Below are 21,263 nucleotides of genomic sequence, written 5' to 3' on the forward strand. Positions count from 1 at the left end.
AGCTGTTCACTGGAAAGGGCTGTGGGCTCGGACCCCCTCCTCCTCCCTCACTGGCAGAGTCACTTCTCCAGGGTTTGTTTCTTTAGAGCCCCACCCCTACCTCCCAACACAACAGCAGGCAAAACCAACAGTTAAACTTTTATATTTACAATATTCTCTTCATCTTTTGCCAGGTTTAAAAATGTGTACAGAGCCGCGAAGGGTTGGGGTGGGGACATGGGATTGTCAAGGAATTGTTCTGGGGACAGGGGCTGGGCATTGGAGTCCGTGGCTGAATCATGGGATCCCTCAGCCCCCCTCCCATGCCCCAGTTTGGGGGGCATCTGTCTACAGGGTTCAGGGCCCAGGTCCCTAGCATTTAGAAGGCAGGGCTGTTTGGAAAGGAGCTAGACCAGGCAGGGGAAGGGGTGGGAAAAGAACTAAGTTTCCATGGGTGGAGGTGGGGGCAGAAGGGACAGTCAGGAGGCAAAGTTCTGGGGAGCCAAGACCAGGGATTTGGGGGTCAGTGGAAGACAGCACTCCACCCCCTATTCAAATTTGGCACTAATGAACCCACAAAATGCCAGCAGACGAGGATTGGCTCCTTCTCGGCTGGTGTCCCTTGAAACCCTTCCCGACATTGTTACTTTCCCCAGAGGCCAAGACCGTTTCTCTTTGGGCAGTCACCTTACACACATCCTTTCAAATCAAATTCTTCCTGCTGGTGTCTGCCCAAGCGCCGTCCCCCACTGTCCCCTCCATCTGTTCCTCAGTACAGCTGACCCCGTTCTCTCCCCCAACCTGTCCGGGGAAGCCTTTCTCCCCTGCTCTCCTCCCCTCCCCCCTCCACTGCTCCTTTCCTTCAGCCCTGGGGGAGAGGGGGCAGGTCAAAGGAGGGGGTGGGCAGCTGAGGGGAGAAGCTGGCTTGAGACCAGGAAGGGATGTCTTCAGAGGGGGACGGCGAAGGGGGGAGGGAAAACAGGGGCAGAGAGGGAGGGATGAGACATGGCGAGAAGAGGGACGCAGGCGGGACCCCTTTAGCTGCCACCTCCCCCTCTCCTGTATCCTACCTGCCCGGGTCCAGGGCTGAGGAATCCTTGGCACGTTTTGGAGGGTCTTCGCCCCTCAAACCCACCTCACCAGTTTGGCACGGATGAGAGATGGTCTGAGGACTGAGGGAAGAAGGGCTGCCCTCAGACCGCGGTGAGGGCTTTGGTCAAACATGCACGGCCTCTGTGGGTGGCAGGTGCCACGCAGCCCCCCACCCCCCGAACTCTAGGGGAAGGAAGGGCAGAGCTTAGGGTCTGTTCGTCTCCTCAGGGTTTGTCCCTCCCCCTCAGCTTCTGTCAGTTTGAAGTCCTTTCACTTGTCCTTCTCACAAGTCTCCCTTGTGAGAAGGTAAGTGCTGGGCCTGAGGCCCTAAGATGCAGGGATGTGCTGGAGAGAAAGGGGCCGTCTGCATGGGAAAACATACATCCACATGCAAGAACATGTTTCCACTCAGAAATGCATCCTGGACCCAGGGGAAGACACGTTCCCAGGCAGCACAGGGATGCAGGATCTCCTCCCTTCCCCGCGGCAGGGAATGTGTGTCTGTCATCTGTGGAAGGCAAGGCCTGCCCGGGGGAGACCGTGCTTCACCTCACTTGTGCCACGGGGGATACACATGCTTCGCTGGGGCGGGAGGGCTGGGGGCAGGGCAGGGGGGCTGTGATTTCCTCGCTACTTCCCAGGCACCACCCTGCGTCGTCCGGTGGCCAAGGGTCGCTGTTTGTGAACACACCACTTCCAGGGTCTCCAGGGGGTGGGAGGAGGGAGGAGGTGGGAGAAGGCATGAGGGAACAGGATTCTGGGGCACAAATCCCCACAGAAATTCTTTGAGGGAGCCAACATGTGTCCAGGGCGGCAAAAAAAAACCTCACCCTGCACATGGGAAAACGCACCCCCTCGTGAGAAAGCACACCTCCACGTGGGAAAATACTTCCACGTCTCCACACACCGAAGACGGGTGTCCAGACGACGGAGGGGAAAAAACACCCCCCCAGTTGTTCAAAGGCCCGGGTCCGGAGAAGAGAACGGGCCACTCCGCGCGGGAGAAGCGCACACATCCCGGCGAGGAAACCCATGTCCACCTAAAGCTCCTCGACGTGTGACAGCTCCACACGACAAAAGCCTGTCGCCAAGTCCTCCTCCCTGCCTTCTGAGCGGGCCGGGAGGGCCGGGGAGGGGGGCCTCCCCGAGCCGCCCCCTATACCCGAGTGGTGGAGTGCGGATGGGGGAGCGTGTTGTTGTGGCTGGTAGCGGTGGGGGGAGGTGGGGGGAAGGGCCCAAAGGGATGGAGGGAGGGGGGTGGCGGGGGAGGGGGTGGCCCCAGGCCGCTGGGCAGCAGGGTCAGGGCCCCGGGGGCCAAGAGAGGCACATCGTCCGGCGCCCGGCGCAGGGCCAGGGTGTAGTCGGGCGGGCAGGCGGGGCGCAGGGCCTCCGCAGGGTCCGCTCCGACGCCCCCGCCCCGCTTCAGCTGCAGCGACACCAGCTCCTCCTCGGGTGGCAGCTCACGGCCGGCCGCAGGGAGCAGGGGGCCCCCGCCGGGCACGCCGGAGCCCGAGCCGCCGGGGGGGCTGAGCCGCCTGCACCGCAGCTCCTGCCGCCGGTCCCGCTTGTAGTAGAGGGCGGCGAAGGCAAGGATGTTGAGGAAGAGGAGGGAGGCGCCCACGGCCACGGTGACGCTGAGCTCCGTGGAGTAGTCTCGGGAGTCCCCGGGGAAGCGGTCGTAGGCCCGGGGGCCCGGCTCGGGCTCGGGCTCGGGCGGCAGGGTGGCCGGAGGCGGCGGGCGGCGAGTGCCCGGGGCACCAGGGGGCGGGCGCGGCGGCCAGCGCGTGGCGTAGGGAGGGAGGCGCGTGGTGGTGGTGAAGAGCTCCGTGTGCAGGTTGTGCAGGTGCGGCACGAGCTCCAGCCAGAAGGCCACCTTGTTGGCGCGGTAGTTGTCGCGCACGCGCGGCTTCAAGCCGATGTGCAGGTACTGCTTCTCCTTGCTGTTGAACTTGCTCCACACCACCTCCTCGAAGCGGTTGGGCTTGGTGTGGATAAACTTGGTGTCCTGTGGCACCGGCTGGTTGGGGTCGCTGTGGACACAGGGGGGCAGGGAAAGGAGGAGTAAGGGTGAGGCTCCCATGAAAGGCGGGGGTGGGGGCGTGCTATGGGAGGAATGGAGAGAGAGATGGACAGAGATGCAGAGAGCTGGGGAGACGGGAAGACAGACAGAGACGGACACGAAGAGACAGAGAAACTGCCAGAGACGGACGGACAGACAGACAAATAGGGATGAAGCCAGACTGCCAGAGACAGTCTGAGATGAGGACAGAGGGGCAGAGAGGGCAGAGATAGACCACCAGTGACAGAGGCAGAGTCTGAGACTGAATGAGATAGAGACATATGGAAACAGAGACACAAAAGGACATGAGAGACAGCTAGGGGGAAACCAGCGAGTACAGAGTAACCAGATCAAAGCAAGCAGAGATATCAATAGATTTCAAGAGAGAGAGGCAGAGACAGCAATAGACAGACAGACACAAACCCTCACACACAGACACACAGACGGGAGCACTCAGACAGCGGGCCGAGCTCTGGGAGGAGAAGGAGAGAGCTGGGTGGGCAAGGGAGGGAAGGAGAGACAGACACGGAGCCGAAGGCACCAAGTGAGCCCGCCCCCCAGAAAAGACAGGGTCCGCTCTGTCCAACTCTTCTGAGTCTTCAACACACACAGAAAAGCTGTCCGGCAGGTGTCTGAGTCGAGAAGGCAAGAGTGCCTTGATGGAGGAATGATGGCCGTGTGAAGGAGAGGGAGAGAAGGGGCTGAGGATGGAGGGGGTGTGTGCCCTGACCCGCAGAGATGCCCGACCCAGTCCCTCTGGCCCTCACCCGGTCTTGGCGAAGTTGGTCCAGTAGGTCATGACCACGGCGCTAAGCATGACATCATTCTTGGAGAAGTTGCAGGGGAAGAGGTCGGTGGCGCCCACCATGGGCACACCAAAGACGTAGGGCAGCTCATCCCCGTGCGCTGCATCTGCCCACTCGGGCCGGCCCTCAGCCTGGCAGTGGTGGTAGAAGGTGTAAAAGTAGACAGGGGACTGGTAGTCAGCGTGCAACTTGGCGGTGGCCACAGCCGGTGCCACCCACTGGTGGTCGGTAAAGAGCGCCAGCAGGGTCTTGCGCCGCATCTCGCCATTGTCCCTGTCGGCCCAGTCCGTGTACATAAACTTGATGGTCTCCCGCAGCACATCCTTGCCCTCCGGGTAGCCATACAGGTTGTCCACAAAGTTGGAGACGGTAAAGTCGAAGGCGCTGGCGGACACGCCGTCCTCGCTCTCCGCCGAGTCCTCCACGAACTTGAGGCCCTCTCCCTGGTTGACACCGATGAGCATGTCGTAGTTGAGGAATTCTCCCTGCTGCATGAGGATCTCAGGGTCATCGGGGACTACGTCACCGTCCACCACGGGCCCAAAGGCGATATGGTAGCTGGGGAGAAGGGGTCAAGGTCGCATCACCTGTTCACCGGCCTCCTCTCAGCTCACAGCCTGCTGAGTCCTCTGCTCAGAAGACCCCTCTCCCCTAGTTAAAACATTCTGAGCCCTTCAGGGTACTTGGCCTCTCGGGAAGTCCTCCCTCAAGCACTTCATGGAGTCTTGTGCACACTGGCTCTGTTTAGGCACCTCCGCCTTGGGAAGGCTTCTGGGAGAAGGCAGGGCCCCGGGAGGGCCTTGAAGCCCACCTCTCCTGGCTAAATGGAATGCCTGTGGCCTGCGGGCACCTCTCACCCTCAACCTCCTTGGAACCAGCAAGGAGAATGGAGGCCTGGACCTGGCCCTCTCCCACCCCCATACCGGGCGGGCTGCACGTCCTGGTCCACCAACTCCCGAGAAGGCTTCCGGCGCAGACACTCCACGGCCTCGGCGCTGTCCTCCCGGTCACAGCCCACCTTGGCCGCCAGCAGCCGCGTGTACTTGAGCGGCTGGTAGTTGACAGACCAGCTAGAGATGGCAGTGCCACTCTGGGCGATGGCCTTCTGGAACAGCCCTGGTGGGACAGGCAGGCTTTAGGCTGGGCTGTAACAGCCTGAGGGAGGAGAAGGGGGACCTGGTGGGGTCGGGGGTGTGAGAAAGGGGACAGGAGGGACAGGCTGAGGAGGTGGCTGGTACCTTCCGAATGGTGGGAGAGGATCAGAAGGTTGACACAGGAGGCCCCTGCTCCAGATCCGAAGATGGTGATGCGCTCGGGGTCGCCCCCAAAGTGGGCAATGTTCTCACTGAGCCAGCGCAGGGCCTGGATCTGGTCCAGGAGCCCATAGTTGCCCTTTGCAGCCTGGTCACCAGTGCTGAGAAAACCTGGGGGTAGAGGAAGAAAGGGGGCTTCCTGGGGGTGTCACAGCACCCTTGCCCTCTTTCTGGGCAGCTCAGTCCAGCCCAGAAGCCATTCTGCTTCTGCTGGGTTTAGAGGAACCCTGCCGGCAGGCCCTCCTCCCAGACTCCAGCCCCTAGAGTTGGCTGCCCACCCTCACCGAGCACCCCAAGCCGGTAGTTGAGTGTGGCTACAATGACGTTGCCGTAGGCGGCCAGGACAGAGCCATCGAACATGTTCCCGGTGCCCTCCATGTAGGAGCCGCCATGCAGAAACAGCATCACCGGCTTCTTCCCGGAGTCCCGGATATCTGCGTGGGGAGGGGGCGGGTAGGTGGGCCGGGGGGTGGGGGACAAGGACACAGTCAGACCAGAAGCAGCACCGCCCAGCTCCCAGGCCTGCTGAGTTCCAGCCCTGAGCTCAGGGGACATGTCACTCCCATCCCTGGGGGGCAAGACCGGATTCCCCTCCCTCCCTCCCCAGCTAGCCCTGGCAGAAGATCCCTCCCCACCTCCTGCCGGTGTGCCCTACAGCACTTCTCCCCATGCCTGGCAGACCTTCCAAGAAGCCTAGCAGAGGCAGGGCTGGGGGCTGGCCCTCCTCAGGGCATCTGCTGGACCCAGGGGAACCCCTCCCCACACACACACAGCAAATCTCCTTCCTGCTCCTAGGAAGAGCGAGCTCCCAAGGCTGCCACTGGAGCTAGAGATCCTGGGAGGGTCCTGGCGTTTCCTTCGACTCAGGCCGTGGGCCTCAGCTCCACATGGTAGCCTGGTCTGTGGGTGAGGGGGTGCCAGGCCCTAGGGTCCCTGGGGGCTTGGTCTCCTCCCCGCCCTAATTCCTTTCTAGGTCACCTCCCCAGTTACCATGGCAACCCCCAGCCTAATTACTGTGGCAGGAGGCGGCAGGGTGGGAAAGAGCCTGCCTAATGAAGCCAGGGTGCAGCTCTAGTCTCGGACCCCCCAAACTGGCCTAAGTCCTGAGCTCTGGATCTTTCTCTTGCCATGTCCCCAAAGGATCCCATGATCACTCCCATATGTAGAAGGCCCCTTGAGGGGTAACTAATTCTGGAAGAGGGTGGGAGTCTGAGAGGGCTTGCCGGGGTCCCTGCCCCTGCAGCTCCTCCACGATGCAGCCACAGTGCCTGTGCTGGCGTCACCCCTGGTCTCCAGGCCCTCCTCTTTCTTGACACCTGCAATCTCTGACCAGCCTGGGCACTCGGGCAAATAAGATCCAGGCCTGGGGTGACGCCAGCACAGCTGGTCCCCAGTGCCTCTGTCCGCCTCCCTCATGCCGCTAGGAACTTCCCTCCTGGCAGAAGGTCAACCAACAGGTCACTGAGACACTCCCCTCCATCCCCCCACAGACAGCTTCCTGCCTCCTGTCTCTTAGGACCTTCTATGACACCTCCTTCCACCTGACTTTGGCCAGGAGCTCCTAGGTGGGCAGTGCCCTCTCTGTGTCCTCCCCCAATCCTATTCTTCCCTTTGTTCCTGAACCTCCAGTGGCCTTCCAACAGTTCAGGCTGGTCTCCTTCCCTCCGAGGTCCTGTCCTAAATGTCCTCACTCCTCCCCGCTCCTCCCCACCCAGCACCTCCACTCCCAGCGAGGGGGGAGGGGGAGTCAGAAAGGGGAGGAGCAGGAAGGGGGGCTGGGGCGACAAGAATTCAAAACCAACAACAAAAAACAGGATCAAGAAAGAAGAAAGAAAGAAAAAAACAACAACCAAAAAACAAGAAGCTCTCGGGGCAGATTCAACAAGAAAAGAAAAAAAACCCAAAAAACCAAGAAACCGAAAAAGATCCATTTTTGGAAAAAAAGAAAAAAAGAAAAAAGTTCTTTGCACTTTTTCAAAATTTTGTGGTGAAACTTCAAGATATTGGGCCCTGTTTTCAAAAATGTCCAAATTCTTTAATTTGCTTCAAATGTGCGTTTTCTGCATCGGACAGGCTTTGTTTTGGAAACTGTAGCAGGTCTCTGCTGTCTCGACTGTGTCATCAATTTGCCAACTTAAATTTGTTTTTTTCAAATGTTATTTTGCTCCAAATTAAAATTGTTTTTTCAAATGTTATATTTCACAAGTTTCAAAACAGTCCAAATGTCTGTCAAACTAAACATTTTATCCAATTCTTTGGTGTTTTTTTGGTTTTTGTTTTTTTTCTGACATTCCAATTTCTTTTTGCACTTTATTTTCACCATGTTTAAGCTTTTCTTGCCGGTTTTCTAGTGGGTCCAACATTGTTCAAATTTCGTTTGAAGTTTTCGTAATTCTTTTTTCCAATTATTACAAATTTTTCTTTTCTTTTCTTTTTCGTTTTTAGTTGGGAAAACGACTGAGGGGCCTTGAGGGCTGTGAGGGCATTTAGTTAGGGGGCGGGGCCGAGAACGTCCTCTTATCAGCAACCACATGCAGCAGCGGGATTTTTAAATCTACCTGTGTCTGGCGGATTGAGCGTCGCCTCGTCACGTTTTTTTGTGAGCGGACCTAAGACCGGGAACACAAAACAGAGAAAAAAGGACAATTTTGTGGGGAAAGATGGGGGTCGAGGGGAGGTGGTGGATGGGGAGGGGAGGAGAGAAAGCAGAAAAGGGGAGGGTGAAGGGCAGAAAAAATAAGCCAAAAAAAGCAAAATTTGTTTTCAAGAAAAAGAAACCAAGAAAAGAGAAAAACGTTTCTACAACCCAAATTTTGTTCCCCTCCCCGGAAAAAGTCATGCCCCAAAGAAAAGGCTGGTTTTGGGGGGGTGGGGTGCCTGAGTGGGCTGAGGCCTGTCTTAAGACATATTGATTTGGCTGGAAAGGATTTGGCTTGTCCAAGTGTTTGCTAATTGCTGGAAATGAAACGGTGTTAGAGGTGGGGTGGGTGGGAGGGGAGGGGAAGCCAACCAGGGAGCCTGGGAGCCCAAGGCCAGCTGCGTCCCGCCCGGGGAGGGGCGCCACCACTCACGCAGGCCCTCTTCAGGACCAGCCAAGCACCTGCCCACTCCCCTAGGCTGTAGAGAGGAGGGGTTCCAGCAGAAAGGACTCTGCTTCCCTCTGGACCCATCTGGAGGGCAGAGGGTAGGATGGGGGTGGGGCAGCCCGTCCCCACAGCTCACAGCCCCTGGAAGCCCTCAGCTCTCCACTGGCCGGCAGGGGGGAGGTCAGCGAGGGATGCCTGCCCACCTCCCAGCCTCTCACCAGCCAGCATTTCTCTTCCATCCGCACTCACAAGCCTGACTTCTCACCCCATCTCCCTACTGTGGGGTGAAGCAGGGAAAGGGGTCATCAGGTCTTGCCCTCCACTCCACCTCTTCCCTCTGACCCCCCTCCCCACCCTCATCCCTTACCCAGGCCTGCTCTCCTCCCCCACAGATGGTGAACTCCCCACCAGGGGCGCCAGCCCCCCACCAACCCCTGCTCTAATGCCAAAAGTCCCCCTCCCCAGTTGGGGGTTCAGTCCACAAATAGGGAATAGGAAACACAGTGCCCCGAGCCAGCCCGACACAGAAGGTGCCAGGAGGCGCGGGGAGGTGCAAGGTGTGCCCGGTCAGGGAAAGGCCTCAGACTGGGCTCAGAGTTGGGCTCGAGGCTTCTTTCAGATTGCGAGATTAGTCAAGGGAGAGCTGGAACCCAGAGACCTGAGGGGTTCCCCCAGGCTGATCAATTTCTCCTCGGTGGCCTGGGGACCAGCATGAGGAGGGATGGGTCAGTAAGGCTGAGGCCAGCCTCCGCAAGGCTTCTCCCAACTGGTGGTGATGGCCCCACGGGGACCCATTAGGATCAGGGCCTTTTCTTCTCTGACAGGATAGGGATGGGGATGGGGATGAAGTCAGCAGGGCGTGTGTGCGCGTGAGAATATGATGTGTGTGTATGAGAGTGTGTGTGTGTGTGTGTGTGCGCGCGCCTGAGTCAATGTCTTCCTCTCAGAGCTGGTGTGAAGATTCAGTGAGATCACCTGAATGTGTCAGGCCCCAAGCAGGTCTGCAATAAGCGATGGTTAAAAATACAGAAGGTGTGGGCATGGGTGGGGTGGGGGCAGGGTGGGCAGTTTGTGTGAAGGTGCTGGGGTGGACAGTCCATTAGTGGGAAGTGCTGGGTGAATGTTTCACATGAGGGGTGACGAGACAATAGCCCACTGAGCGGGGCTTTGCAGGCGGGACAGCTTTCTACCTGAAGATGTGGGTGGAGAGTCCACGAGTGGAGAGCATTGAGATGGGTGGCCTATTGGAGGCACTAGGGTGAATAATTCACTGGTAGGAGGGCGCTGGGGTAGGTAGGTGGTCCATGAGGGCAAGGGAAGGTAGAGTGGACGGCTCTGAGGCAGAGGGTGTTGGGATATTGGGGAGGATGTGTGGAATGTATTAGGGTAAGTGGTCTATCAGAGTGCTTGGAATCTGAACAGGATTGGGGCAGAAACTTCCGTGCATTGTGTGTATGGGTGGCTAGGAGGCGTGGCTTATACGAGGAGGGGTAGTGATGGTGTTGAGGTGCATGAGGTGTTCTGTGATTGGCATGTCCTCCGGGTGCAGGGAGCGAGGTGTTGGAGTACTTGATCTGTGAGTAGGGTGTAGGGTTGCCACCTGTGCTGTCACAGCCTGAGGTATGATACTGATGACCTCTAGGCAGGAGCTGGGGTAAGCAATGTCTGAGAGGTGTTGAGAACATAGGGGACCGTGGTGTGAGTAGCCTGTTGGAGCACGTGGTCCAGCTGCAGGGTTACTGGGGTAAAGGTCTGTGTATGGGTGTTACTAGGGCACATGATCTATACCCAGAGATACTGAGGAGCACAGGTCTACACAGGTGACAGGGTACACAATTCCAGAGAAGTGTTGGCGTCCGTGCTGTGTGAAGGTGCTGGGAATTTTGATATGTGGGATTCTAGAGCACAAGGTCAGTGTGCCGGTCGGTTGGGTACCTGACCTGAGTGTTGAGTATTTGAAATTCCTGGTCTTGTAGTGGGACTTGAGTTCATGATGTGTGGGTGTTGGGTGTGTAGGGTGTACAGTGGGGTTCCTGGATACCAAGCCTATAGGTAAAGTTGTTGGAAAATGGCCTGTGGCGGGTGTTATCAGAGTGGATGGTCTCTGTGTGTGTCGGGGGTTGCGGAGTGGTGACACGGGGAGGAGGAAGGATAACGTGGGGGCTCTTGGTGAGGATGGTCTGGCGGGGTGGCTGCAGGCCTGCTGATTACCCTCTGCCATGGGCTGCTGGAAGGTACTGACACTGGTTGGGCTCGATGTGCTGGAGGCTGGCTGGGGGGAACTGTCCAGTGGGAAACTGCTGCTGGGGACTAGAGCACTGCCGCAGTGAACTAGAGAGTTCATTGTCAAGAAGAGCCAGCTCGGAGCTCCGGGGAAGGTGTTCTGTTGGGGATGGGAGGGCTGTGCTGTGAGCGGAGGGGCCCTTGGCAAGGAGCTTCCCTGATCCTTCAGGAGTGTATAGCGATCAGGGGACAGAGCATCCTGGGGAAGAGGCACTCAGCTCAGGTGAGGGGCCCTGCATGTGACAGAAGGACGTCTGCCCATGCTGGCCTGGGGAGAAGGAGTCTTTGCTGTCCTTGAGGTGGAGGTGGAGCTCAAGTGGGCAGTGGCTGGGGACAAGCCCAGGCCTGGGCGCAGGAGATGGGGCAGAGCCGGAGTGGCTGTCTACGCAGCTGATGATGGATGCCTCCACCACCTGATCGCCCTCAGTGTCCCCTCTGTGTGTGCCTCTGTGGGCAGGGGGTGGGTAGGCCCAGCCTAGTCCTGCGGCCCTCGCCATCGGCTCTCTGGGTGCACAAAGAGCTTCTGGGCTGACTGTGGGATTCGTTCCTGGGACTGCCTGGCAGGGACCCGTACCACCCTGGGAGGGCACGCAGAGCCCGCAGGGACGCACTGCCCCTCACGGCCCCGGCGAAGGCCCAGCTCCCGGCCCGGGGCCTGCCGGCGCCTGAGGGTGTGCATGGATGTCTGTGGGCTGTGTCCACCGGGGGCCCGGCCCGGTGCCCGCGCCCTTACCGTCCTCGGTGGGCACGTAGAGGTTGAGGTACAGGCAGTCCTCGCTCTGGTTCTGCACGTAGGTGGCGGCCGCCTCCAGGTTGTCGGTGAACCACACGGGTAGCATGATGGCGGGCAGCGCCCCGTGCAGGTTCTGCGGGCAGGCGGGCGGCAGGGTGGTGGCGTTGCGCACGCCGGGCCACGAGGCGGGGGCCTCAGGCGGCTGGAAGCGGCGGGCGCCCAGGGGGGGCGTGGCGTAGGGCACGCCCAGGAACTGCACGACCGGGCCCAGGATCTCGTTGTTGAGCTCGCGCCGCACGCCGCGCACTCGCCCGTAGGCCGTGTTCACCACTGGGAAGCGCTCCTCCCCGAGGCTGCCAAGACCCAGGCCCGGGCCGCCCGGGGCGCCGCCGCCGGGACCCCCTCCCCCCCGCTGAGCCCCCGCCAGCCCCACCAGACACAGCGCCAGGAGCCACATGCTGATCGGGGGACCCCCCCTCCCTCCCCGGGACCCCCCCCCTCGGAGAGAGAGAGAAGGGGGGGGAGAGGGAGGGAGGCCCCCCTCGCCCCAGGAGGGAGGAGGGGGCGGGGGAAAGGGAGGGAGGAGGGGGGTGGGGAGGGACCTGGGTTAGACGGGACAGAGAAGGGGTCTGTTCCTCTCCATGGAGGGGGCGAGGGGTGGGGAAGGGGAAGGAAGTGGGAGAAGGTGAAGGCAGGCCCAACCTGCGGGGAGGAGGGACAGACAGACGGACGGACAGAAAAATACAGAGAAGAGGTGCAAGAAGGGAAGGGAAATTGGACGGGGCAGACAGACAGGAATGGGGAAACAGAAGAGACAGGTGGTTAGTGACTCGGAATTCAGACCAAGTTGTCCCCCTTCTTCCATCCTCTGGCCCCTTGACACCTCCCCCCCCACCCCAGCCACCCCCTCCCCTCAGCAGGGACCCAGATAGAAAAGTCTGAGGCTGGGGTGAGGTCCAGATGTGTTAAACGTCTAGGACCACCAGAGGGGAAGGAGGGTCAGCTCCCCAGACCCAGTACTTCCCCTTCCAGCTGTTTATCCCTCCCAGGCATGTTCTCCTCAGGGACTAAGGAGTCCCAGTTCCCACCTCCCTGGGAGGGATGAGACAGACAAGGAAGAGAAGATAAAAATACCAAGTCATTAATTAGCAGGAAGTGGTGGGTTTGTTTATACGTGTTAATCACTCCTGAGCTGTAATTTCATGGCACTGAACTCCCACCCCAGGCCAGACTTGGGTCTTTCTTGGGACTGCACAAGCCCAGCACCTTACCCTCCCTTCAACATCTCATTCTAGAAGGATTTGTGTAGTGCGGGAGACCCCTGCACCCCAGGGCCTCTCCATTTCTCCCCTCAGAAGTTAAGGTGCCTTGAGGCAGGGAGAGGATGGGGAGGGGATGCTGGAGGGGCAAATCCGGGGACAGGTGCGTGATTCTGCAGCCGGTTGCCGGGCGACAGGATGCTGCCCCGCAATGCTACCTCGGCAACGGGCTGCAGCTTTAACCCTGGAGTGGGGGTGGGGGTGGGGGTCTGGAGGAAGACGGGTAGGGGTTGGGTTGGTTATGGGGTCCATTCAGGGCATGAGGAGGAGAGCAGAGACATGAGTCAGAATGCTAGAGTTTCCCCCAGCCTTCGCATAGAGGGAGAAGTATATGTGTTGAGGGGAGCTGGAGACTAGGGGCCTAGAGAACCCTAAAAGAGCTGCCTCTTGCCCCTTGTTGGCCAGTCAGAACTAGCCCTAGTGACCAGGCCTCTGGCTGGGGAGAAGGGGTGCTGAGGTGGCTTTAAGGAGAATCAGGCGCACCCACCAATGGCTCCCCTCCCACAGTCTTGAACAGCCTTGAACCCCAGACACCTCTTCTTCTATGCATGGCATTTTGACCCATGCCCTGGGGACAAACCTTGGCCTCTTCTCATCCCATCCCAGCTATTCACCTCCCCTTCCCCTTGCCAGGCCCCACAGTTGCTGCCTTGATGCCTGGGTGCTCAGGGCAGCAGGAGCAGGACAAGGGAACAGATCGGACTGAAAGGGCAGACACCCGGGTCATCTCAGCAAGCCCCCCCGTCCCCCCCACAGCCGCCAGAGCTGTTTGCTGACGCGGGGTTTTCAGAGCCAGGCACCAGCCCGCGGTTGGCTCTCTGCAGGTGTCAGTTTATTCCAGAGATGAGGACACAGGAATCCTTACCACACACACCCAGTCATGCCCTCCCTTTCTTCAGGCCCTCTTAAGCTCCTGTTCCCCCATCACCTGGAGGGGGCTTGGGGCTGGCTCCTCCAGGTTCTCCTCTGCCTATGCCAGGCTGGACTCTGCTTCCATGGCCTTGCCGCCCCTCCCCCACCCGCCCCCTCCGCCTCCCGCGAACAAGGTCTGCCTCTGTCACCCCCCTCCCTTAAGGTACTTTGGGCCCCTGGCCTCCTCCCTGCCAGCTTCTCTCCCTTCCTCCCTCCCACTGGACCCCCCCCCATCTCTCTCCTCTCCATAGCGCTCCCTCAGAGCATCTTTCCACGGCCTCTTCCAGCTTGCTCCAGCTCTTGCCTTCAGTCTCTCGCCCCTCAGTCTTCTTTCATCTCTCTTCTACACCTTCCTCTTTGGTGTTTCTCATTTTTCTGTCTCCTTCAAATCCCTTCCCCAAATTTCTCTCTCAATCCCCTTCTATTTCTCTCTCTCTTTCCCTATTTCTATCTCCCCCATTTTCTCTCCCCTGCTCTCCTCATCTCTGTCTGCCACATCTTGCCCCCCCCCCCCATCCCTCTGCCTTGTTCGCTCCATTCCTGCCCAGGCCTGACTCCCCCGGTCAGGGAGAGTTGAGGGACGGGGGCTCAGGCCATAGCCCCCCCGCTTCTTCCTGCAGTGGGGAAAATGGCTTGGCCGGGAAGGGGAGAAGGAGGGGGAGGGGGAGATGGGAACACACGGGGTCTGTGGGCCCATTCAAAGGATCATTCATGGGCTGGAGAGAGGCAGAGACAAAGAGACCGAGACGCAGAGACACGGCGAGAGCATCCCTAGGCGGAGACACGCAGACAGAGCAGGCTGGGGGAAACCAGGCGCAGGGAGAGAGATGGGGAGAGGGAGACCCCAATGGACCGCCACGCAGCCCCCTCCACCCGGCCCGGCTTAGCTCCTACCTGGCTCAGCCCTGGGGCCGTGGTGCCTCCATCCAGGGCTCTGAGTAGGGGGCGGACGGGCTTCGGGAGGGGGGCGGCGGCCTCTGAGCCCCCGCGGCCCCGCAGGCCCAGCCCCCGCCCGCAGCGCCTCACCCGGCGGGGGAGGGAGATCGCCCCAGCCCCCGGGGGCGGGGCCGGGATCCAGTCGATCCCCGGGGAAAGGAGAGGTAGGGGATGGGGTCAGGAGGAGCCCAAGAACAGGGAACCCCGCAGTGGGGACGGCGGAGGGAGGAGGAGGCAACGGGACAGGGCTGGATTGGGAATCCACTGGCTCCGTGGGCTGGCTTCGAGGGACCAAAAGGCGGTATAGGCGGAGGATCCTGAGGGATCGGGTACGGGAGGAGGAGTCCACGGCAATCCCCAGGGGGCCAAAACCCGGGAGCGCAGGATCCGCGGTGCAGGGGCAGGGATCCAGCCGGAATCCTCAGGGAGGGGGAGGGATCTAGTCGATCCCGAGGGCGGGCGGGAGGGGGAGGTCCGGGGAGTCAGAGGAGGGCGGGAGCCGAGTCTGGAGCCCCGGGGCGGGGGTCGGCACAGATCCTAGGAGGGAAAGCTGAGGTAAGGGGTAGGCTTCGGGCAACGCTCAGCAGCCGGGAGGCCCGGACTCCTGGCCCCGCGCGCCAGGGCCCGCCCGCCCCGCGTCCATCCCAGCCAGAGAGTGATGATCCGCCGGCTGAGCAGCCGCAGCAGCCCCGCGCGTCACCGCGCGGCCGCCTCCCCCGCCCCCTGCCGAGAGAGCGGCGCACACCCCTCGTTCGCACCCGCCTGCCCGCCCGCCCTCCAGAGTGTGGGGGGGATTGGAGAAGGTGGAAGGGGACGGGAGTGGACAGACCGACGGATGGACGAAGCAGGCCAGCAGGGCAGGGTGGAGACACCCCACATACACACCGTTATCTCCCACCCTCCGGGTTCTCGCAGTTAGCGCGGGGGGTGGGGAAGGAAGGAGGGGGTGAACTCTAAGGGGCGGGACATCGTATGAAGGCGGAGCCTTCGGTTCTGGAGGAGGGGCCATTTGGGTAGTGGGCAGGGTTTAACGGTGGTGGGTGGGGCTTGGCTATCCGTGAGGCCGCCTCTTTTTGGGAGTGGGTCTGGTTTAAAGCTGAAAAGGAGGAGCTTGTGGGGAAAGGGGCGGAACTTTGCAAGGGGACCGGGATCTTTGGAAATTGGCCGGAGGTGGGGGGGGGCGAGATGTTAAAAGAGGCTACCAACTTGGAAAGTGGGCCAATCCGTGACGCAAATCCTCTAGTCCCGCCCCCCCAGCCCCGCCTCCACTGCTCCGCTCCTCCGCTCCTAATTGGTTCTGGTTTCTCCGCCCGCCAGAAGTCTTCGCCACTCAACAGAGGTTTTACAAAGGCCCAAGTACCCGGGTGAGGACCTGGACGCTGAAATGAACACGGACCGGATTGGGCACATGTGGACTTTATTTGCATGGGAGATCGGGATTGGCTGGCCTCTTGGGTGGCCCAGGCGGTGTTCGTCCGGCGCGTGACCGTCCACTGCCATGGCTGGTCTGGGGGCTGCTTTCCGCCGCCTGGGCGCCTTGTCTGGAGCTGGGGCCTTAGGCTTGGCCTCCTACGGGGCGCACGGTCAGGAGGCTGGGGACGGAGCTGGGATTGTGTTGGGGGCGATCTTTAGGGTCTGGTGCAGAGGCGGAGTCTATGGGAAGTGTCGGCCCTCCCATAGACCAGACGACCTGCGGATCCCTAAACCTTTTAAAGTCCCTCAGCCCGGCCCAGTTGGTTCCCAGAACTGCCCAATGCGTGTTTCCACCAATTAGAAGCCTACTGGGGGCGCCCTTTCTCGCCTGCGTCCACCTGGGTCCCCTTGGGAGTGGGGGCGGTCGAGGTTGGCGCTAGGACTGGTAACCTTTGCTTCTCCTTTCCACAGGAGCCCAGTTTCCGGATGCCTACGGGAAGGAGGTGAAGTAACTGCCCTTGGGCTCCTCGGCTTCGGGGCCTATGAGGGCAAAAAGTCTGGGGTCCCTGAGGGAAGTAGGGGAGGGACGGGGCGCGGGCCTTTGTAGCGGCAAGGTATGCAACTCTTGAGGCCTGGGTGCCTGAGGGAGGGGCAAGCTGGGACTTGAGAGGTGGGGTTGGAGGACGAACTCTTGTCCGTTGTGTCCCCCCGGGATCCTTCGTTGCTTAGGAAGTCCCCCCATTTCTCCTTTTCTTACAGCTCTTTGACAAGACCAACAAACACCACTTCTTACACAGCCTGGCCCTGTTAGGGGTGCCCCTGTGCAGAAAGCCCCTCTGGGTAATTCCTCCCACCCCTAACCCTGACCAAGCCCCCCCCACTCCCTCTAGCCTGCCCTGTTCTTACTGGCCTGCGTTCCGCCTTGTATCTCCTTCAGGCCGGGTTACTGCTAGCTTCTGGAACTACCTTATTCTGCACCACGTTTTACTACCAGGCTCTGAGTGGAGACCCCAGCGTCCAGACTTTGGCCCCTGTGGGAGGGAGCCTGCTACTCTTGGGCTGGCTTGCCTTGGCTCTTTGAGCTTCCTTGTGTTTAATTTCTGGGTACTTCCTTTTAGAAGTGGAGCAGGGAGGGGATTAAAAGAGAAAGGCAAATAAAGAACTTTGGAGTCTTTGTTCATCTTAACCTCTTAAAGGAGGAAGGGTAGGGATTGTCAACCTTTGAACTCCTTCCCTTTCCTAAGACCGAATCAGCGAGACTTGGGCCTGGGTGGAGAGTCAGGGTTCACTTCAAGTTAACTTGTTGTGAGGTTCTTAAACTGGTGGACATTAGAGTCATAAAGAATGCTTGAAATAATGCAGATTCTTACCAAAGCCCTCTTCAGGGCCTGGCAATCTGTATTCTAATAAGCTCATCTTGTGGTTCTGATGCTCACTAGCATTAATACTAGATTTCTGTAGGGTAGTGGGTTTTCTTTCCTTTTTAATTTTTTATTGGAGTATGGTTGCTTAACAATGTTGTGTTAGCCTCCACTGCACAACAAAATTAATCAGCTATACACATACAGATATCCCCTCCCGTTTGGACTTCCCTCCCATTTAGGTGACCATGGTGCATTAGGTAGGGTTCCCTGTGCTCTACAGTATGTTCCCATCAGTTGTCTATTTTATACATAGTATCAATAATGTATATGTGTCCATCCCAGTCTCCCAATTCCTCCCACCCCACCCCTTTCCCCCTTGGTATCCGGGTAGGCGGTTTTTTGAGCAGCCCCTTACTGTAGAAGTCAGGGTTAAGGCAAGGCGGGATGAGGTGTCATTAGTTACAAAATACTTTGGGGTTCAAAGCAGGGACAGAACATCATGTATTGGGGGTCAGAAAATGCTTCACAGTGCTTGAGATGATTCTTAAAAGAGCTCTGTTGTGTGGCTGAAACAGTGAACAGAGACAGAGGTGGGAGGGGAGGTGTATGGGGCCACCCAAGTCCTCGGTGTGGGATGAGTTTCTGACTTAGGCAGGAGAGGAATGAGAAAAGGTGGCAAGGTGGGCTGGAGTAGCACCTACAGCAGAGAACTGGAGGGTATTTAGTGGGCAATTTTTATTAAACCAGTGCTCATCAAGTGTTGGTCACGTGTCAGACAGACACATGTTACAAGGAAATTGAACCATGCACGAGACAGACACCATGTTTCCCTCGTGGGGTTTCCCATCTGGTATAGGAAACAGACCTTAAACAACTAAACACAAATATATCACTGTGAGGTATGCTATGTGCTTGAAAGAAAAGAACAGGGGGGCTGGAACGATGGGGCAGTGGAGGGTGTGCCCCTTTAGATGGGAAGGCCTCGCAGAGGAGGTCCTGTTGAAGCTGGAACTAACCATGCGCAGAGTGGAGGGGAAGTGTGTTTTTGGCAGAAAGAATACCTGGCAAACAGGCCGAAATGGAGCAGTTTGAAATCCCTGAGGCAGGAGAGAATTGGGCGTGTTGGAGAAAGAGCAAAAGCAGCGTGGCTGACGTGTGGTGTGGTGAGGTGCTTAGAATTTATTTGCAGCGCAACGGTTAAGTCATTGAAAGGTTTAAAGTGAGAGAGTGCTAGGATCTGATTTATGTGTTTAAAAGATCTGGAGAACCAATCAGAGGACAGCAAGGATGGCAATAGGGAAACCAGCCAGGAGGCCACTAAAGAGGTCCAGGTGTGAGATGGTGACGGTGGCTTGGCCGAGGGTGGAAGAGGTGGTAAAAATGTTCAATTCAGAAGGGGTGAATGAGAGGGAGATTTCTGGTTTACACACAGGGTTGGATGGAGGTGCTGTTACTTAGATGAGAAATACTGAAGGGTGGGGCAGATTAGAGGGAGGCAGATCAGGAGGTCAGTTTTGGACATGTTGCTTCTGAAATGCCTGGGAGACATCCAGGTGGAGGCACCAAGCAGGTAGTTGGGGAGCTCAGGGAGGTGTCTGAGCTCAGGAGAGAGATCTGGCCTCAAGTTTACTCTGCAACCCACTCTGGTCAGTCTTCTATCCCATCTCTTCCCCATAGATGCCCTTGGAAGGATCCCATGAATCACTATGACCTCTTGGTTGCCAGACCCAGTGGATGATTTTCAGTCTCATCTTCTTCAGCCTCTGCAGCATTTGACACAGTTGGCCACACTGTCCTCGAACACATCCTGTTCCTTCTCTGACACCACTCTCCTGGTCTTCCCTATCTCTGTGGCTCCTCTGCCGGCTTCTTGTCTATACCCAATTTAAATCAATGGTTTCCAATTTTTAATTTAAAAAAAAGTAGAACTCATAGGTATACATATTTTAATTTCACCTTTTAAAATTTCTATTTTTGTGTATATTTTATAAACGTGCATATCTGTATAGTATACTGAGGGGTACATACTTAATTTTTCTGACGGTGTGCATTCAAAAAAGTGCAGACCGTTTAGCTGAGTGAGACGATTTCTAGGTAATTTCATTTGGCCCCATAGCTTTAATTACAATCTGCATATTTCTAAATCCAGAATTTATCTCCGACCCTAGTCCTGGCTAAGCTCCAGACCCTGTAGCAGCTGCAGTGTACAGTGTTCAGTGGAGACCTGCAGGAGTTAAGTGATGAGGGAGAGTGGCGTGTTCCAGACCAAGGCAAGAGCCTTGGAGGCAAGAGAGCCCTGTGCCTTCAAGACCAGAAAGAATTGCTGGTGGCTGGCTTGAAGATCATGAGAGGGTCAGTAGTGAAAGATGAGGACAGACGGGGCCAAATGGTGGAATGCCTTGTGCTGAGAGGTTGGACCCTTCTGAGGGCAATGGGGAGCCACTGAAGCATTTATATCCAGGGAGGAGGCATACACTTGAGGTGTATTAGTAGAGGATCACAATATCTCTTCATTTTAAAGATGAGGGGAGGGATTTCCCTGGTGGTTCAGTGGCTAAGACTCCACGCTCCCAGTGCAGGGGGCCCGGGTTTGATCCCTGGTCAGGGAACTAGACCCCATGTGCGCAACGGAGAGTTCACATGCCGCAACTAAAGAGCCCACAGGCCACAACGAAAAAAAGATCCCACATGCTGGGATGAAAGTCCTGCGTGCCGCAACCAAGACCCAGTGCAGCCAAATAATTAAAAAAAAATTAAATAAAGAGGGGAATTCCCTGGCAGTCCAGTGGTTAGGGCTCTGCGAGTTCACTGCTGTGGGCCTGGGTTCAATCCCTGGTTGGGGAACTAAGATCCTACGAGCCGCACAGTGCGGCCAAAATAAAATAAAATAGAGTAAAATAAGGCCTCAGGGGGACCTCCAGAGTGGTCCAGAGTGCCAGTGGCAGAGCCGACACTGGATCCCCAGGCTCCTACTTCCCAGTGCAGTGCCCTTGTTGCATTTCCATCCACCCTTCATCTCAGGCAGCATCTGGAGCACAGGGAACCTCCAGCTGGAGGAAACCCTGACATTTGGCATGGCCACCGTCCATGTAATATATCCCTAATACCTTTGCTTTGATCCTCCCTGTGGGTCAGACTCTTGGAAAACCAAGATAAATAAGGACCACGTGGTAATTGGTCCCTATTATTGCTGCACATTGTTACCAGTCTTCTCAACAGTCCTGCAAGTCAGTGGAAAGTGCAGCTAAGAGAGGTGAAGCAACTTCTTCTGTATCATACAGCCAGGACCTGGGGAAGCTGTGATTCAAACTCTCTTCTGTCCAGTTTCCAAAGCTGAGCTTTTTCCTTCTCGTACATACCAAGAAACTCAGATTTCAGCAGTGGAGACAGACCCTTTAAAAAATAATTTGATACAATGTGTTCAGTGTTACAAGTAGATACTGAGGTGGGCTTGTTTGCCTTAGGAGACTGGTAAGACTGGCGCATTTGCTGGGTTTTCAGCATGCATAGTTCACCAGAAAAACGGACGAGATTATACTGGTAACAAGTCGAGGAGAACTGGAGTGCCTGGAGCTCAGGATGGAGTGGGCAGGCAGGAAATGACAAAGCAGTTAAGAGTGAAGGGTCTCCTGGGCCAAGCCTGAGTCAACTTTGACTTCCCTTTTCCTCACATTCTATATCCAAGCCATCATCAAGTCCTGTTGGCTCAAATACATAACTGGAAACTGACCATTTCTCACCACCTCCATTGCTACCACTCTGGCAGCTGGTCCACGCCCCCTGCAAATCTCATCTAGCTTTCTGAAAGAACTTCCCTCTGCCCTTGCCTACCTACAGCCTACTCCGGACAAAGCAGCCTGAGAAAGAGACAGAGAGAAATCCTTCTAACACTGTCACCCTCAGCCTTAGCTGCAATTTAAAATCTACCGGGGAATTCTCAAAAAGTTCCTATGTCTGCACCTCACCCC

The 21,263-nt window shown here is 57.6% G+C and overlaps 2 protein-coding genes across 6 annotated transcripts; one reads left to right on the forward strand and one right to left on the reverse strand.

Annotated features, from left to right (window-relative positions):
• Positions 1–126: 126 nt before the first annotated feature.
• Positions 127–15,457, reverse strand: NLGN2 (neuroligin 2). Of its 5 annotated transcripts, XM_067715189.1 has the most exons (9): positions 15,348–15,457; positions 14,477–15,055; positions 11,352–12,053; positions 7,808–7,858; positions 5,534–5,683; positions 5,175–5,360; positions 4,860–5,052; positions 3,898–4,494; positions 127–3,101 (listed from the first exon to the last, which is right to left on the reverse strand). In XM_067715189.1, the coding sequence occupies exons 3-9, from the start codon at positions 11,806–11,808 to the stop codon at positions 2,228–2,230; spliced, it is 2,508 nt and encodes an 835-aa protein (XP_067571290.1). In that variant the 5' UTR covers positions 11,809–12,053; positions 14,477–15,055; positions 15,348–15,457; the 3' UTR covers positions 127–2,227. The 5 variants fall into 5 exon arrangements, with proteins under 5 accessions (XP_067571290.1, XP_067571289.1, XP_067571292.1 ...); XM_067715188.1 differs by lacking the exon at positions 15,348–15,457 and having other exon boundaries at positions 14,477–15,207; XM_067715191.1 differs by lacking the exons at positions 7,808–7,858; positions 15,348–15,457 and having other exon boundaries at positions 14,477–15,208.
• A 504-nt stretch (positions 15,458–15,961) lies between these two features.
• Positions 15,962–17,093, forward strand: TMEM256 (transmembrane protein 256). Its single transcript, XM_067715229.1, has 4 exons — positions 15,962–16,101; positions 16,403–16,434; positions 16,691–16,771; positions 16,869–17,093. Exons 1-4 carry the CDS (start codon positions 16,017–16,019, stop codon positions 17,010–17,012), a joined length of 342 nt encoding a protein of 113 aa, XP_067571330.1. The 5' UTR covers positions 15,962–16,016; the 3' UTR covers positions 17,013–17,093.
• The last annotated feature ends 4,170 nt before the right edge of the window (positions 17,094–21,263 follow it).

Source organism: Pseudorca crassidens, chromosome 19, assembly GCF_039906515.1.
Source record: "Pseudorca crassidens isolate mPseCra1 chromosome 19, mPseCra1.hap1, whole genome shotgun sequence".
Taxonomy (NCBI): Eukaryota; Metazoa; Chordata; class Mammalia; order Artiodactyla; family Delphinidae; genus Pseudorca; species Pseudorca crassidens.

What these genes read in the sequence shown, in the direction of transcription:
- TMEM256 (XM_067715229.1), top strand. Translation starts at nt 16,017, where the DNA reads ATGGCTGGTCTGGGGGCTGCTTTCCGCCGCCTGGGCGCCTTGTCTGGA. An exon ending in CGGATGCCTACGGGAAGGAG is followed by an intron (nt 16,435 to 16,690) that starts GTGAAGTAACTG and finishes CTTTTCTTACAG; the next exon opens with CTCTTTGACAAGACCAACAA. An exon ending in TGTGCAGAAAGCCCCTCTGG is followed by an intron (nt 16,772 to 16,868) that starts GTAATTCCTCCC and finishes TATCTCCTTCAG; the next exon opens with GCCGGGTTACTGCTAGCTTC.
- NLGN2 (XM_067715189.1), bottom strand. Translation starts at nt 11,808, where the DNA reads ATGTGGCTCCTGGCGCTGTGTCTGGTGGGGCTGGCGGGGGCTCAGCGG. An exon ending in GCTCAATCCGCCAGACACAG is followed by an intron (nt 5,684 to 7,807) that starts GTAGATTTAAAA and finishes CTCCCCACGCAG; the next exon opens with ATATCCGGGACTCCGGGAAG. An exon ending in CCTCTCCCACCATTCGGAAG is followed by an intron (nt 5,053 to 5,174) that starts GTACCAGCCACC and finishes CTGTCCCACCAG; the next exon opens with GGCTGTTCCAGAAGGCCATC.